This window comes from Halichondria panicea, chromosome 17 (genome assembly GCF_963675165.1).
Source record: "Halichondria panicea chromosome 17, odHalPani1.1, whole genome shotgun sequence".
In the NCBI taxonomy this organism is placed as follows: domain Eukaryota; kingdom Metazoa; phylum Porifera; class Demospongiae; order Suberitida; family Halichondriidae; genus Halichondria; species Halichondria panicea.
The window spans coordinates 4,560,779-4,577,201 of record NC_087393.1 but is presented as its reverse complement, the minus strand read 5'-3'; the positions used below and the strand labels follow the sequence as shown (position 1 = coordinate 4,577,201).

Genomic DNA, 16,423 nt, shown 5'->3' with positions numbered 1-16,423 from the left:
AGAAATTTAGAAATGCACAAAAAAACGAGGAAGAATAGATACAGATGATTAAACAAGAGTGCCCAGTTCTAAGTCCTCATTAGCTGTCACCCAAGACTCTTCGCTTGATGATTTTCGTACCCACGTTGAACAAACGGCATTATTTGAGTCCTTAACCGGCAACAAATCGGTCTCTCTCAGCGATGAGACGGTGGTAGAGTCATGACCGTTACTAGCATCACATGAGCAGCGTGTATTGAGTCTGTTCTGAATGGGAACTGTTAGAGACGGAGATTTGCAATACATTCGAGTCAGTTGACCTTCTTGGCTGGCCGTATCATTCTGGACATTAAATGACGGTATATTATTAATCGATGGTCTTTTTTTCAGTGGAGCCGGCTGTTGTTGTGAAAACTTCATGCCCTCAAATCCGGTATCTTCTTCGCAGCTGTTCTCGGAGCTCATTTCAGAGAATGAGTCGGTGAAATAATCAGATCCCCATATATCCATAACGTTCAGTTGCTCGACCATGACTTGAATAGGTGGGTGTGGTTTTCGAGATCGCTTGTGACCAGGGCTACTACACACATGTGACGTTGGATGTGTTCTAATTACAGAACTTTCGCAAACTTTTTCCTCCTCTCCCTCGCTCTCCCACCACTGGGGCCACTGCCTCGTCTGCAATCTGATTGGTCGACTCATGCTTTGTCTCTGCCTTTGACGAGGGATCAAGGGGAAATTCTTTCGCTCAATATGACTCGAGCAATCGAAAAATTCTTCTGAAGTTTCAGAATTATAATCTTCCTCATAGTCACTCTCGTCCCCATCATAACTAGCCTCATCGACATCTCCGTCGTCGTGGATATGTCTACGAGGGGCATCCTCGCTTGGATCATCATTAGCCGCATCATCATGGTGATGATCTCTGTCCGTTGCGTCTGGTTGTTGGTTGCCACGGTGAGCCGAGCTACCAGGCCCCTCATTGGCTCCATCATGGTCCGAGTCATTATCAGAGTTACCACCACTTTCATCATTAGAGCTGGAATCTGAAGAGAAAGAATAAATAATTATAGTAGTGACGTTGGACAGCATTATTTTAACAAAAGCCTGTTACATATGAAACTTAAGTAATCACAACTGTTTACACAAACGTACATGCACCGTATGCAATTACTGATTTGAAATAGGACCTTCCAAACCCCCAACACCACTAAGTATTGCATTAGAAACGCACCGCTCTCATCCTCTTCTCCTTCTTGGTTGTCTCCATCACCAGCAGCCGCTGCTACTCGCCTGATGATTCCCGCCAATCCCCCGGGACCAGGGTGAGGGTCTTCAGGTAGCTCCTCAGTCCCGCACCGCACCGTGTTGTATGAGTCACACTCAGCACACTTGAACCCAACCACATGGAAATTAGTGTCACGACACCTCACCTGAAGAGGAAGAATGCATTCATTAGTAGGGATATGGCTACTCATAAATAAATCTCAACAATGGTGGTCCAATTTTAAAACTTAAAACCACAACTAAAAGTCACAAGGAAAGCCACCACACTGCATTGTACTGTACTAGCTAGCAGTTACGAGTAATGCACAGCTTCAGAACACAGCTTCAAAACATACCAAGCAACCTGAGCTAGCACAGGAGAGCTCTATATGCATGCATCACTCAATACAAAGCAAACAGTTAGCACTGCACCGTACATCTATACTTCAGTGCACACACCTTGACTTTAAACTCCTGCAGGTGCTGTGGTAGTTGCCATGCCTCTCTCTCTGTGTCCATGTGCCTCCAATGAGAGCTCATGTCTGCTAGACTGGTCTGACACTGGGGACACTGGTACAGGCTGGACAGAGACACAAGACCAAATTGCTCCATTAGTTTACAAACTAATACTTTTGTTATTACAATTAAATACTGCAAAAATCGTAGTTTTGAGTATGTATAGAGTGTCTCTGTTGACTGCTAGACTAATGTCTTATATCTGAATGCTTTGCAAAGCCTTAGAAAAGCGTGTTATGTAACATGACGTAATACTCGTAGCAGTGCGACTTAAACACTGAAAACATGACACCCACATCAGTTGCAAAGTATGTACCACAGACTATTCCTGAAAGCACATTCTTAGGCATTGATGACACTACCGGCTGTTATGAACACAAAGGCAGTGTGTGGAATCCATATGATATGTATCTTGTTCATAGGCCCATTGTGAATCAGTGTATTTGTTAGCAAACTACTCAGTTCAAAGACATACCCTTTCCGCATCATCTCTTGATAGCAGGTCCTGTGTGAGCAAGAGTAACAGTAACACACACTCACAAACATGTCAGCCACACACACAAACACCAACACTCTACCCCTGCTAGCTAGCTCACAGAATGGCTTCAAATAATGGACCCTACCAGTACCTGCTAACGGACATACTTGCACTAATTCACTATTGGCAGGCTAATGAGATACATTTCAAGCCGAATGCACTGAAAAAACAGCTTGAAACATGATATGTTTTGAACAAACGAGCATTACAAGTAACTACACCTCATTAACGTAACATGGCAGATACATATGCTCAGATTATTATTCTCATGTACAAAATGCCTCGAGGGGATTCATGCCCAGCCATGTATAGCTCACATGTGTAGCAGATGTCCACAGTTAGGTACGTGTGCAGCTGTCCTGGAAGTGTGGATATCCTGTGAGGGAACAAACAGGATACTAAAGTACTGTAATCAAACTACGAAAGCTTGCCAAATATCACAAGAAATGGCCCCCTTCATCTTTCATCAGCCATTGCTGAATAGTGCTACCATTAACGTGGCTCTAGGGTAGTTAGTACCTCCATGCAAACTGGACAGTTGTCTTTGGACATCTGACGTCGACAGGTGTGCCCGTCCTTCATGGCCAGAGAGAGGCAGAACCCACAGTTGTCGCAGTGGAAGAAATTGTCCTGTCCTCCAACTCTGTGTTTGTGTGTGTGTGTGGGGTGGGGGTGGAGGTAAGTGTGTGTGTGTGTGTGGGGGGTGGGCACACGTTGGTGGATGTGTGTACATGGTGAAGTGGACACTCATGTATCCTATGAGGGTACACGTGTATAGTCAACAATAACACAGGACACAACAACATTCGTGCTGCAATGGTAGAGATTGTTCTTACACAGGAAGCCTGCTATTTGTTTGTGAGTGTACATGTACATGTACCTGCATAGTCCACACTTGTCACAATGGAACTGACCCTTGTCCGCATCGTCATAGAGACGGCACACGGCACAGAAATACCTCCCAAAGAGTATACCACACTCGACACACTTCTCACCAACCTGTACGAGCAAAACCACACAGAGTGTCACCCACACACACACACACACCACACACACCACACACACACACAATGCACATCTAATGCCACCATGCATAGCTAGCAGCATTACATCATTTGTATCCTAACATTTTTGGGGGAATTATGGCTCATAATTCCCTGCTAAACAAACTCGAATGGAATCTAAAACAAATCAAGCACAAGCCATACAACTCTCAACCCAATCTCAGCACCAATCTCAGCATGCTACTTCTATTACGCTCCTCAAATAAGGTGAGGACATGACTTGCACCTAAACAAGCAATCAGACACATTACCATTGATCACACGACAAACGAGACTAAAAGCTCTACACGCACAGAATAAGAGACTACAAGCTCTACACGCACAGAATAAGAGACTACAAGCTCTACACGCACAGAATAAGAGAGTACAAGCTCTACACGCACAGAATAAGAGACTACAAGCTCTACACGCACAGAATAAGAGACTACAAGCTCTACACGCACAGAATAAGAGACTACAAGCTCTACACGCACAGAATAAGAGACTACAAGCTCTACACGCACAGAATAAGAGACTGACTACAAGCTCTACACGCACAGAATAAGAGACTACAAGCTCTACACGCACAGAATAAGAGACTACAAGCTCTACACGCACAGAATAAGAGACTGACTACAAGCTCTACACGCACAGAATAAGAGACTACAAGCTCTACACGCACAGAATAAGAGACTACAAGCTCTACACGCACAGAATAAGAGACTACAAGCTCTACACGCACAGAATAAGAGACTACAAGCTCTACACGCACAGAATAAGAGACTGACTACAAGCTCTACATGCATAGACTACAGTAATTGCCTGTTATCTGTGTGCAGACACTAGCCTCAAGGAGTGTTTATAATGCCTCGAGCAAGATTTAACAAGCATTTAACATAGTTCTTTACGACGGGAAAAATGTGGCAGACATGTTTGCACTTAATTTCAACAAAATGTACTCCTACAAATATACACAAACAGAATACGTGATTTAATCATACCCAGAGTGTGATTTCAATCAGGAATGAATATTTGCGTACAGAACAAAAAAAAACGTTTATTTGTTTAAACAGACAGTAGGGTCTCTGACATCACAGATTGACATGTATATGATTTCGGTATGGCACGCCAGTAGTGACAACACAGCCAGCTGTTCTACACCACAATAAGGACAACTGATGCTTCAAACAACTCTAGGCCACCACAATCGTCCACTCGTAAGTGTGTTACCACGGTGATACTGGCAAGTGAGGTTGGGGTTTGTGGTTGAGGGAATTGTTGGGAAGCCTAAAAGTGCAAGACCACACTGACCTGACAGACTGGCGCATACTTCTTGCAAAGGGGCTATATACAGCGGGAGTACAGCTATACATCCACTTCCTTATTTACGTGTATCGTACAGAACACGATATTACAGCTGGTAGCACGGGTACAGGTGAGCAAACAGCAACAATCAAATATGGCCCTCTTAATAGTGACAGGTTTCAGTAAGCATTGTGTATTGGGATCCCCCTATATAATAAGCAGGTCATCTTCTACAATGTCTTGTACCATGATGTGCTCGAGTACTATGGAAAAACCTTCGTATACTCTATAGTGTGGATCCTGGCCTGACCACAAAATCCGTATAGCGGTCGTGGGGCAAATTCGTGGTTTTCGTGGTAGAAGCTCTGACTACAAATATTTTACCCACGAATGAAGCGACTTTGCCTACTTTTACCTGCAGTGCAAGCAGCAACCACGAAACTTTTATCCACGAAGTGACTAAATAACGAATGTTTTTCCCCCTCCCCCCAACCGAAATTACCCGCTATACAGTATTGAAGTTACTGAAGTATATGCATTCCTCAGCGCACCACATACAGTTGAGAACTAGACTTCCTAAAGTACAGGATGCTACATAAAGATCAAAGAATCACAATACAAACCAACCACCTATACCCATGGATTTGAACCATTGGGCTGTGCTCTTAGGAATCCAGTACAAATCCAATACACCCTAGCTGGTCATAGTATCAAGAGTGCATACAGAAGTACACCTGATATATACGTGTACTATTACAGCCCAGAGGAGGTCCTGACATGGGTGCATGAATCATTACAAGTGCTAGTGCAATTGGCCAGGACGCTATCACATGACCGCAACGACATCAATGCACTAAACTTGTAGTGATTCATGCACGAATATCGGACCTCAAATAGGCCCCAAGTCTTCATAGCATGTGTTTCAACCTATGTTAGTATGCCACCTCTTTATTGCAGCCGTTGGTGACTGTTACGGATTTACTGTACTCATTCTTAATCATATAAATAACAATTGCTAGCACTGAAAAGTTCACTAAAATAGAGTTTGTTAATGATTAATTAACATACAATACAGATATTCTATCAATGCCCAACTGAACAGATACCAATTAGTCATATAAGACAAAAACAAGTGGGGAGGGAGTCACCAGTGGGGGATTGTTCATTAGAATCAACAAGACAATTCTCGACTAATAGTGTGAAGTATGTAAGTCGGAAAATCCAACCAAAGTTACTGGTCGGTACTCAAAATTAGCATAATTTTGCTTTCTTAAACGAGGCTAGTAATCATTGGTCTACTATGTCAGTATACGGAATGCAATGTTTACTGTTGGAATGAAAGCACATGCCTCGGTGAAGGTACCAAAGTTTTAGGGCATGAAGCTTTTGGAGTAATGTACAGTAAAAAGTGATCAACCATGGTTGTTGCTAAAAAGGATGCTGAAAGCTCAAAGTCCATATTAAATTATTAATGGCTGCAACGCTTGAAGCAGTGATTTTTCTCACTCAAGCAGCTACCAATAGCTAGCGTTCTAGTGCAGAGCTAACTACTAAGTAGAATAGCTAAGCTATATCAACAGATTTTGCTGCAAACGAGTCTGCAAAGGCGTTCAAAGTTAATTTAGCATAACTCTAGAACACAAAGTATATGAATGACATACAAGAAAACATTACTAGAAACATATAAGAATGTTTCTAGTAACGTTTTCTTGTATGTCAATCAGTGAATATAATTATAAAATAATGCTTTTGCAGCTGTAGCAGTCTACATACAGACACACACTGCCGTATACCTCGCTGCGGTAATTAGACAATCCAAAACAAAAATATGGCTATCAAAACACGTCATTTAATTGCTTACTGGTTGTCTTTTGGAGCATTTGCGACACACGACTTGAGATACAGCATGTCTGTCTATCTCATGAAGCTCCTTGTCATCATGACACAGTCGGCATGGATACACTCTACCGCAGCAGGGTGACTATTTGTGTGTATATATGTATGTATGGATGGATAACTGAGGGAAATTAATGGCGCATTCAATAGAACATCATAGAACATCATATAAACCTTTACGTGGCATTCTATAATTCAGATGTTGATGTAGAGCCCAAAACAAGGCCTCACCACAAAAGAGCAACCTCTGCTGTAGTGACTGCATTCCTTCCTGTATTCCTCCTCCTCGGACATTGCACTAGCTCCCTCCTCAATACAAGCAGCCATTTCAGACCTTGGAGAGCCTCAGAACATCGAAAAAGATCACCAAAAACAGAAGCAAGACCACGTGTAACTGTGGCTGCACTGTTGCTAGTGAGACCCGCCCACTTTAGCTATCAGATCAGTGTCTTTCTTTGAAGCCTCCAAACCCACGTGGAGAGAGTAGAAGAAGTAGATCAAAGATGCCTGCTTTAAAGCCTGTTAGCAGCTCTACTGTTGAGAAGCTGTTCCGCTCGGCGGCTGTGAGGAACAAGGTGCGTCGGATGGCACTGTTCCAGCAGGAGAGGGCGCGCAAGAAGAAAGATAAGCGAGCCAGGAGAGAGAAGAGAGAGAAAGAACGAGAAAAACTTGGGGATAAGGTATATAAAACAAAGCATATCTATTAACATAGCTTATTATTGTCAATGGGAAGAGTGCCTCTGTGCAGTGGGATAGCACCATGGCTTGATTTAATGAAAGCACTGCGGGTGCTAATGCCTCGGTGGAGGTGCCAAAGCTACATAAGATAAAGCTACTAATAGCTAGCTTTTATACACACATTGATTATAATTATCATGATGAACATTTTTAATTTTGCTGCATGCAGAATCCAGAATCACAGGGAAACTCAAAGAGTGGGTAATGATCGACGATGGTTGTTGTTAATAACGATCGATGCCAACAGTTCAAGTCTAAAATTAATGGCTGCAAGTCAGCAGAGCCTTGCAGCTCTCTTCTCACTCTTGCAGCTACCAATAGCTAGCGTTCTAGTGCAGAGCTAACTACTAAGTAGAGTAGCAACACTTGGTGAACAAGTTTTGCTACGGACTCTTCTGAAAAGGCTGCAATGGCATTCCAAGTAAGCAAAACTAGGCATAACTCGAGAACGAAGCTTTATTTTGCAAATCCACAAATACCAAGCCAAGAAAACATGACTAGAAGCCTATAGAAACTCTTCATTGATCCTTGAGCAGCTGAAACAGTCTACACACACAAATACACTACCGTATACCTCGCTTGCGCATGCGCACTGAGGCATGATTATGTGATTGAGGTGTGGCTTGTAGTTGTACAATATGCAGCTGAATTAAATTCTGACTGTACACACTACAGTATTCTTATACGTGTGCCTCTATCTCTTTCAGGCTCCACCAAAAGAGGTACCAAAGACAATTGAAAACTGTCGGGTTCCCGACGAGACTGTAGTATTACCGGACGATGAAGAAGTGCTCCAAGATGAACAAACCGACGAATTTTCCGGCTACTTTGATCGCTCAATATTACCCAAAGTGCTCTTAACCTCCTCGGACAAACCCTCACTCCAAACCAACTTGCTATTAAGAGAACTGTCCAAATTTATTCCCAACTCTGACGTGAGACTTCGAAGAGGTATCGATGTGAAGAAGATAATTCCACAGTGCATAGAGAGAGGTTACACAGACTTGCTGGTTGTAAACGAGGACAGGAAGAAGCCCAATGGATTGATGGTCGTGCATTTGCCAAATGGACCCACTGCTCTATTCAAATTAACCAACTTCAAGCGAGGATATGATATTAAAGTAGGTCATAATTAATGACTGCATGATTGTTAATGTACGTTTGTACCCCCTTTACCCCCCCCCTCATTTTCAGGGACACGGCAGAGCTACCTCCCACAGACCTGAGGTGATTCTGAACAACTTCTCCACTCGACTGGGCCACACGGTTGCTAGGATGTTTGCCTCGCTGTTCAACCATGACCCCCAGTTCAAAGGTCGCCAGGCAGTCACCTTCCACAACCAGAGGGATTACATCTTCTTCAGACATCACAGGTAGACCAGCATAAAATAAGTACCGTATAGCGGGTATATTTTGAGGGTATAAACGGAAAGGTTTTCGCGGAATAGCAGCCTTTCTGCAACATGTATGCATGCGATATTAAATTCGTGGGTATAAATGTTTGCAGTACATGCTTGATCAGTGAAAATCACTAACATTTATACCCTCGAAATATACCCGCTATACGGTATTATAAATATTGTGAGTAATTATGAGGGGTTGTTCTTGCATTGTGCATGCATGTAGGTGCATTGTGTTGTGATGGTGTGTGAGAACAGTTTTGTTGTTCTTGTAGGTACATTTTCAGGAATTCTGAACGAGTGGGACTACAGGAACTGGGTCCAAGGTTCACTCTGAAGTTACGCTCATTGCAAAAAGGCACATTCAACTCTAAATATGGAGAGTACATCTGGCTGCATAAGGTGGGAGTGGTACTAGAGGTTTGTGATGTTAATAGTAACCGTTGCTGTTAGAAAACTTATTAGGGCTCACTGTAAAGCTAGCATCGTAATTATGTTTCGATGTTGTGATTACTGATTACGGACTGTGACTGTTTCTCTACAGATAAAACGAATGGACACAAGTCGAAGGAAATTCCACCTATAAAAACAAAACCTTGTGTACTTGCTTGTGTTAGTGTGTGTTTGACTAATGATGTTCATGTTTTTGCTTTCACCGACTGTAATGTTGTACTGTACATAATCATGTCATATAGAATGAGTATTAGTATTACAGTGGAACCTCGATCCCATAATAGACTAGGCCCTGATAAATTATGCTTTTTTTTCGCCATTCTAATTCTTGAAAAATGTGCCTATTATTCTCATAAAAAATCCAATTATTCTCTGATTATTCCCAAAAAATGTGACATAACAAAATTAAGACGTAGAAATAAACACTACACACAACTGACTCAAGACATAATTAGTACATCGTGTTATCTCGCTAAATTGAACTGATCCATAATTAGGTATTCCTAAAAGGGCGGCTGATTCAATATTCACCTTGAGCCATTTTTTGCCATGAAAACATAGTTATGCAAAACGTAATGTAATGATCTTTTACCAAAAATGGACATTGTTATTCCCAATTATTCTTTAGACACCTATTATTTACCAAAAATGGACATTGATGCCTATTAATTCTTTAGACACCTATTATGCTAAAATTATTCCGAGCATAATTTATCAGGGCCTACAACAGACCCTCTCACTACATGTACATGTACATGTAGAGAGGAACCTTGATTCCAGACAGACAGACAGACAGGAAACCACTCCCATATTAATTTTTTATGCCCACTAATATGGTAAAGGTCGTTTGTCATGTTATTGCTAATCATACAGCAATTTTAGAAATAGGGTCCATACAGACCATACATGACTTTAGATCATGTTTGCCATAAATACTGCAATTTGATTGGCTAAAGGAAGTGTTCTATCCAACTTAGAAAATCATGTACTTACTAATTAGAAAATCATGTACTTCACTAGCCTCGATCCCAGGCCGCTCTTCCTCGAAGAGAGACCTGGGTTGTGAAGGAGGCTAGTACTTCACTTAGAAAATCATGTAGCAAAGATTAGATAAGAACATTCAAATCTGATTGGTAAATACTCATGGTTGCTATGATCTAAAATGCTTAGACACTGTTTAGGAAGTTTCCACATGATTTAGAAGTCCTCAGGGCTAGTAGAACCCTTACTGCGTTCGGGATACTACAACCAGCCCTTTGGGCTTCTAAATAATGTAGAAACTTCCTAAACAGTGTCTAACTATTATATATATGGCTATAAATAGTGAACCTCCCCCACCAGAGGACAATCTCCGAAAAGAGGATAAAAGCTCTGCTCCCAAAGTGTCCTTTATTCGGAGGCTCCACTGCATTACATAATTGAACTGTTTGTGGCATGATTTTCTATGTAATAACTACTTGGTTGCCTTGTCAATGAAGCCAGGCATGAATACACTCATGTCTCACAAATAGTGGGAGAGTGAGTGTTTCTATAGATTTGAAGTTTTGGGTGGTAGGTGAGAGGGAATCTTCCTCCAAAGGTGAATCGAACTTTCTGTATGCCATACTGAATTATATACAGAACTCACCACAGTGCAATATGTTATATATTGGCACTGCAATTCCTTTTCTCAGAGGTCAAAAGGCAACAATTAGTTATTAGCATGAGAAATCATGCAGGTATGCAACCTACACATTCCAGTTATTGTAGTTATAGCATGCTGCCAGCTGGACACACATTTAAAAGTGGTAGCTAGCTAGCTATACAATAGAATGGCACTAATCACAATTTCTTTAGTACTGATAGTGACTATTAGTCACATTACAGGTAAGTGCATGTGCATGCAGAGGTACACAGTGTAGGCGTATATGGTATATTGTTGGTATAGTTATTGTGATCGTCCCTAGCCCTACATGCATGCATGCATGTTGTGTATTTCGATTCACCTAATGCTAACATTAATTTTGTCTAGTATATTGAGTAGCTTTATTTTATACAGCTCAAGAATGTGTCCGTACTAACTCTGATGGAGCGGACAGTCTGCCTAGCTTTATGGACCCAGGAAATATTGTCTCTGAAATTGGTGTGAATCCAATCCAAGTCATCATCAAAAGCTACGAGTTCCACTGCTGTGGGAAAGTTGGAGCGTGGGCTGCGTATGTGGAGCCTGGTGACAATGGTCATACTAATGCATACTCAATAAAGTTCCAGATATGGAGACCAACGAGTGAGAATAGTGCAAGTTACATAAAAATTGGAGAGAATGCCTTTTCCCCTGCTAATCTAACTGACAGCTACATTGCTGCAACACCAAGCTTCTATGATCAACTTGATTTTCTACAAGGAGATGTGGTCGGCTACTATCTCGAGCAGGATGGTGGCACTAATGGAGGTTTGCAGTATAATAGTAGCTTCAATGTTGAAGAGCTATGGTATGCGACTGCATGGTAACTCTGACCTACAAAATGAGTGCTTACTGGAAGTGGGCAATGGAAGGGACCTCAGCATATCTGCAAGCCTTGGACCAATTATCTCGATATCACTTAGTGAGCAATGTGCAGTATTTAATGTATTTGTACATGTATACCCATTGCTTAGATGTGGGATCAAACTTACTGCATGCTTTTACCCATCTATATACGATGCATGTCTTTTTTATACTTCCCTCACTATAGCAACCATGTGCACTAATATTGAGAACTGCCTCATCTCTTTCACCCGAACTATGTTCTGTCCCATCCCCACTCCCATTGGACCTGGTGCTCCGTTGCAGGTCTCCTCTACTCTGTCAAATAATGGTTGGTGGGACAACTATAATGATATACTGCATGTATATTATTAGATCGCTCATGCAGTCAGTGCTACATTATGTTTGGCGGGCATACACACATCGTACAGATTCATGTACCGTGTTTTGTACCATGATTAAAGTAAGTATACATGCATGTATTGTTCATGGGGGCAGTGTGTTTTTGTCTCCCCTCCAGTAAATGAGTATAATTATGGTTCAATCTTCTATAGTCTGATGCAAAGCTATACTATTATGGTTGTGTGTTTTTTGTGCATGCAGTGAATGCTCAGACAAGTTCATTTGCATTTCTCTCGTCAAGTATGCCCCCCATCTCCACACCCCCTGCTGCCAACCCCCTCATCTCCACGTCCCTTGTTGCCATGCCAGTTGCCACTCTCCTTGTCCTTACTGAAACAATACTACCCTCTATAGCTAGTAGCGAGTTTGGGCGTCAAGCTGAGTCTAGCTCTGTGTCAGCACCTATAATTCTAACCACCAATGCTCCTCAAGAAGTGAACATGGGACTGTTTGCTGGAATCGCAGTGGCTGTTGCAGTACTCGTGCTGTTGGTGATACTAACTGCAGTGGTGCTTTTGGTTTGTGTGGTGAAAAAGAAGAGAGAAAATAGAAGACAGAGAGGTAGGGTTTAGGCTCAAAATTGTATATCACAACAATTTAATGAACTCACATACGGTTGATAATTATTGTACTAACATTCATTTTTGTGATGTGCAAATAAAGAAGCCTTACTACAGTTTCTTATCCTTTGCAGATTTGAGTTTGACTGACTACAGTACCGTTAATGAACACAGTGCTAGTCTTCAAACCAACAGGATAGATAATAACATTGATCGTGAACCATCCATTAAAGAGAACGAGGCATACGGAAAGTTTACAGAAGAAACGATTGACGAGTGCGATTACGTCTTCAATTCTTTGGCTGAAACGTACGATCCCTCCATAACTCAGAACCTGGCCTATGGTGACGTTGCCACCACAGAATATAGTGTCATAGCAACTGATGATAACATTGTCAATGGGTTCAGTGGGACAGCAGAAGTGGCAATGATAAGAAATGAAGCCTACGTTGAAATAAGACAGTCGAGTTCTGACAATGACCCCTCAATACCCACCACAGAGAATGAGGTATACACTAGTGTGACTGCTGACACTGAGGTTGAAGAAATTTATGACTATGTATGTTAGACCTAAATTGTTAGGGAAATTTATGACTGCGCATGTTAGATCTATATATATATTCACTATGTGTGCATGTTGTAAGAATTGCCAATACAACGGCTAAATATTGTGCACATAATTACTATTCAATTACTAATCAATGTTGCTATATTAATGTTGTGTACATACGTGTAAGTATTCGTTATTGTAAGGTTAGGGTAACTTAATTGGCATAACTTAATTAGGAAATGCATGGGCTTTAGATAATTATGAATGGACAAGAAGTGCATGCATTGGCCAGTGCTCACTCAAAAGCTAACAAAACGGAATCATCTATACTTGCTACTTTGAGCTTTGAGTTGACTGACTACAGGACCATCAATGAAAGGGTGCATGTGATACTCTTCAAATAAGATGTCCACAGTTAGGTACGTGTGCAGCTGTCCTGGAAGTGTGGATATCCTGTGAGGGAACAAACAGGATACTAAAGTACTGTAATCAAACTACGAAAGCTTGCCAAATATCACAAGAAATGGCCCCCTTCATCTTTCATCAGCCATTGCTGAACAGTGCTACTATTAACATGGCTCTACGGTATTTACATGTAGTACCTCCATGCAAACTGGACAGTTGTCTTTGGACATCTGACGTCGACAGGTGTGCCTGTCCTTCATGGTCAGAGAGAGGCAGAACCCACAATTGTCGCAGTGGAAGAAATTGTCCTGTCCTCCAACTCTGTGTTTGTGTGTGTGTGTGGGGTGGGGGTGGAGGTAAGTGTGTGTGTGTGTGGGGGGTGGGCACACGTTGGTGGATGTGTGTACATGGTGAAGTGGACACTCACGTATCCTATGAGGGTACACATGTATAGTCAACAATAACACAGCTGCACTATGTATACTTAGCCGTACAATAGCCGTGCTTTTTTCCCATTCAAAAACTAGCCATTATAGCTATTGACTTCCTACGCCACTGCTGTAACATATACATGCATGCAGTACAATATTGTGATTACTCTACAGATAAACCAATGGACACAAGTCGAAAGAAATTCCACCTATAAAGACTATAAAGAGTGAACTGTGTATAATTATGCTTGTGTTAGCAATTATGTTTTTATTCACCAAATTAATGTTGTACAAAGGTTATATTGTTTTAAGTTTTAAGTCATTCAGAGCATGCAGCAACCTATTATGGCCACAGTCATATATAGTCAGCAGGACACACCTTAAAGATAGTTGTAGATCTAGAAATGGCACTGATCACTATTAAATCTTTAGCACTGGTACTGACTGTTAGTCACATTACAGGTATAAAGACATGCATGTATATACAGAGGTATGTATATATTAAGTGTATGCTAGATCTAGTATAGTACTGAGATAATGTCATACCTTGTTCATTGATCTATATAGCTCAAGAATGTGTTCGCCCTAACTCTGGTGGAGCCGACAGTCTGCCTAGCTTTGTGGACCCACGTAATACTAACTCTCTAATTGGTGTGAATCCAATCCAAGTCATCATTAAAAGCTACGAGTTCCACTGCTGTGGGAAAGTTGGTGGTTGGGCTGTGTACGTACAGCCTGGAGGTAAACTTCACACAACTGCATACTCAATAAAGTTTCAGATATGGAGACCACTGGGTGATAACAGTCCACAATACGAGAAAATTGGAGAGAATGCCTTTTCCCCTGCTACTCTAACTGACAGCTACATTGCTGCAACACCACTTCCCAGCGAGCAGATTGATTTCCAACCAGGAGATGTGGTTGGCTATTATCTCCAAGACAACGACAGACAAGACGGAGGTGTGCAGTTTGATGATGGGTTCACTTCTGAAGAGCTATGGTATGCGACTGGTAACTCTAACCTACAAAATGATAACTTGTTGGAAGTGGGCAATGCAGGGGACCTCAGCATGTCTACAAACCTTGGACCAATCATCTCGATATCAATTAGTGAGTATCAATATGCGATTATGGAACAGTATTTGTTTTTTTTTGTTCATGCAGAAACTGCATGTGTATAAGTTTGACAGATTATGTTGGTTTTTCAATATGCGCAATGTCACTATAGCAACTTCTGTGAATAACTGTCCCTCCACATTCACCTCGACCATGTTCCCCACTCCTGTGGCCACTGTGACCCAAACAACTATTGATAGTGAGCTAATGGCGTGTGTATAGTGATACATGCACTAACTACATACTTACAACAAAAGATGATAATCATACATAGTTTGCTGTATTTCGTCACTGAATGTGAATCACCTGCATACATGTATAATACAGGACCAACAACCATAGCAGTAAGTGCTACTCAAGACAAGATTGGAATATCCTCTGAGACAATACTGCCCTCTATACAGTATAGTAGTGACTTCGGACGTCAAGCTGAGTCTAGCTCTGTGTCAGCACCTATAACCACCACTGGTCTACCACAACCAAGCAGTTCTCCCATGAACTCTCCTCAAGTCACACCAGCAGCTACTACAACACAACCTCAAGAAGTGAACGTGGGACTGTTTGCTGGAATCGCAGTGTCTGTTGCAGTACTAGTGCTGTTGGTCATACTGACTGCAGTGATACTTTTGGTTTGTGTGGTGAAAAGTAATAAGAAAAAAAACTCACAAGGAGGTATATGACTTGTACGCTACATGAATACTTATTTAATAGTGTACAGAAATACTTTTTGTGAGCCAGGTTAAAAATAACTGACTCCATACACATTGCAGATTTGAGTTTGACTGACTACAGGACCATCAATGAACGGAATGATACTTATCAAATCATCAGGATGGATCCTAACACTAAACCATACACCAATGAGAATGAGGTGTACGGAAAGTTAACAGAAGAAACTCAGATTGCTCACTATGATTATGCTATAAATCCACTAGTTAACGAGCCCTCCACAACTCAGAACCAGGCCTATGGTGATTTTGCAACCGCAGAATATAGTGTCATAGCAACTGATGATAACATTGTCAAGGGGTTGGAAATGGCAATGATAAGAAATGAAGCCTACGTTGGAGTAAGACAGTCGAGTTCTGACAATGACCCCTCAATACCCACCACAGAGAATGAGGCATACACTAGTGTGACTTCTAACGTGACTGAGCTTGAAGAAACTTATGACTATGTTTAACCGTTATTATTTTTTTACAAGGTGCGTGTTGTGTTTGAATATAAAAAAAGAATTGCCAGTACATGGAACTCACACTAAATTGTGCACGTAGTTCAATACGGCTTAATTATTACTAAATTGTTTATTAAATCACTAA

At 41.5% G+C, this 16,423-nt stretch overlaps 4 protein-coding genes and 1 long non-coding RNA gene across 6 annotated transcripts in view; 3 read left to right on the top strand and 2 right to left on the bottom strand.

The window, feature by feature from the left end:
- LOC135351670 (uncharacterized) overlaps positions 1-6,967 on the bottom strand; it is a 7,094-nt gene extending 127 nt beyond the window's left edge. The window contains exons 1-9 of the mRNA XM_064550737.1: positions 6,775-6,967; positions 6,509-6,628; positions 3,180-3,298; positions 2,819-2,942; positions 2,617-2,675; positions 2,237-2,266; positions 1,705-1,825; positions 1,214-1,412; positions 1-1,025 (exon numbers count right to left, since the gene is read on the bottom strand). The exon at positions 1-1,025 is cut by the window's left edge and continues 127 nt beyond it. Coding sequence (XP_064406807.1) covers positions 49-1,025; positions 1,214-1,412; positions 1,705-1,825; positions 2,237-2,266; positions 2,617-2,675; positions 2,819-2,942; positions 3,180-3,298; positions 6,509-6,628; positions 6,775-6,870 — 1,845 coding nt within the window. The 5' untranslated portion in view covers positions 6,871-6,967 and the 3' untranslated portion in view covers positions 1-48. The remainder of the gene's footprint in view (positions 1,026-1,213; positions 1,413-1,704; positions 1,826-2,236; positions 2,267-2,616; positions 2,676-2,818; positions 2,943-3,179; positions 3,299-6,508; positions 6,629-6,774) is intronic.
- A 22-nt stretch (positions 6,968-6,989) lies between these two features.
- Positions 6,990-9,341, top strand: LOC135351675 (ribosome production factor 1-like). The gene is made up of 5 exons (XM_064550742.1): positions 6,990-7,223; positions 7,989-8,402; positions 8,476-8,654; positions 8,957-9,083; positions 9,226-9,341. Exons 1-5 carry the CDS (start codon positions 7,047-7,049, stop codon positions 9,265-9,267), a joined length of 939 nt encoding a protein of 312 aa, XP_064406812.1. The 5' UTR covers positions 6,990-7,046; the 3' UTR covers positions 9,268-9,341.
- Positions 9,342-10,888: 1,547 nt separating this feature from the next.
- LOC135351673 (uncharacterized) lies at positions 10,889-13,326 on the top strand. 2 transcript variants are annotated; one of them, XM_064550741.1, is made up of 5 exons: positions 10,889-11,000; positions 11,173-11,719; positions 11,849-11,971; positions 12,244-12,603; positions 12,737-13,326. In XM_064550741.1, exons 2-5 carry the CDS (start codon positions 11,494-11,496, stop codon positions 13,168-13,170), a joined length of 1,143 nt encoding a protein of 380 aa, XP_064406811.1. In that variant the 5' UTR covers positions 10,889-11,000; positions 11,173-11,493; the 3' UTR covers positions 13,171-13,326. The 2 variants fall into 2 exon arrangements, with proteins under 2 accessions (XP_064406811.1, XP_064406810.1); XM_064550740.1 differs by having other exon boundaries at positions 11,173-11,971; positions 12,737-13,325.
- Positions 13,204-14,483, bottom strand: LOC135351677 (uncharacterized). The gene is made up of 3 exons (XR_010399478.1): positions 14,368-14,483; positions 13,755-13,878; positions 13,204-13,605 (listed from the first exon to the last, which is right to left on the bottom strand). It is a non-coding gene; the product is annotated as an uncharacterized LOC135351677 (long non-coding RNA).
- On the top strand, positions 14,254-16,423 carry LOC135351672 (uncharacterized). Its single transcript, XM_064550739.1, has 5 exons — positions 14,254-14,450; positions 14,556-15,098; positions 15,217-15,303; positions 15,432-15,776; positions 15,875-16,423. The coding sequence occupies exons 1-5, from the start codon at positions 14,393-14,395 to the stop codon at positions 16,285-16,287; spliced, it is 1,446 nt and encodes a 481-aa protein (XP_064406809.1). The 5' UTR covers positions 14,254-14,392; the 3' UTR covers positions 16,288-16,423.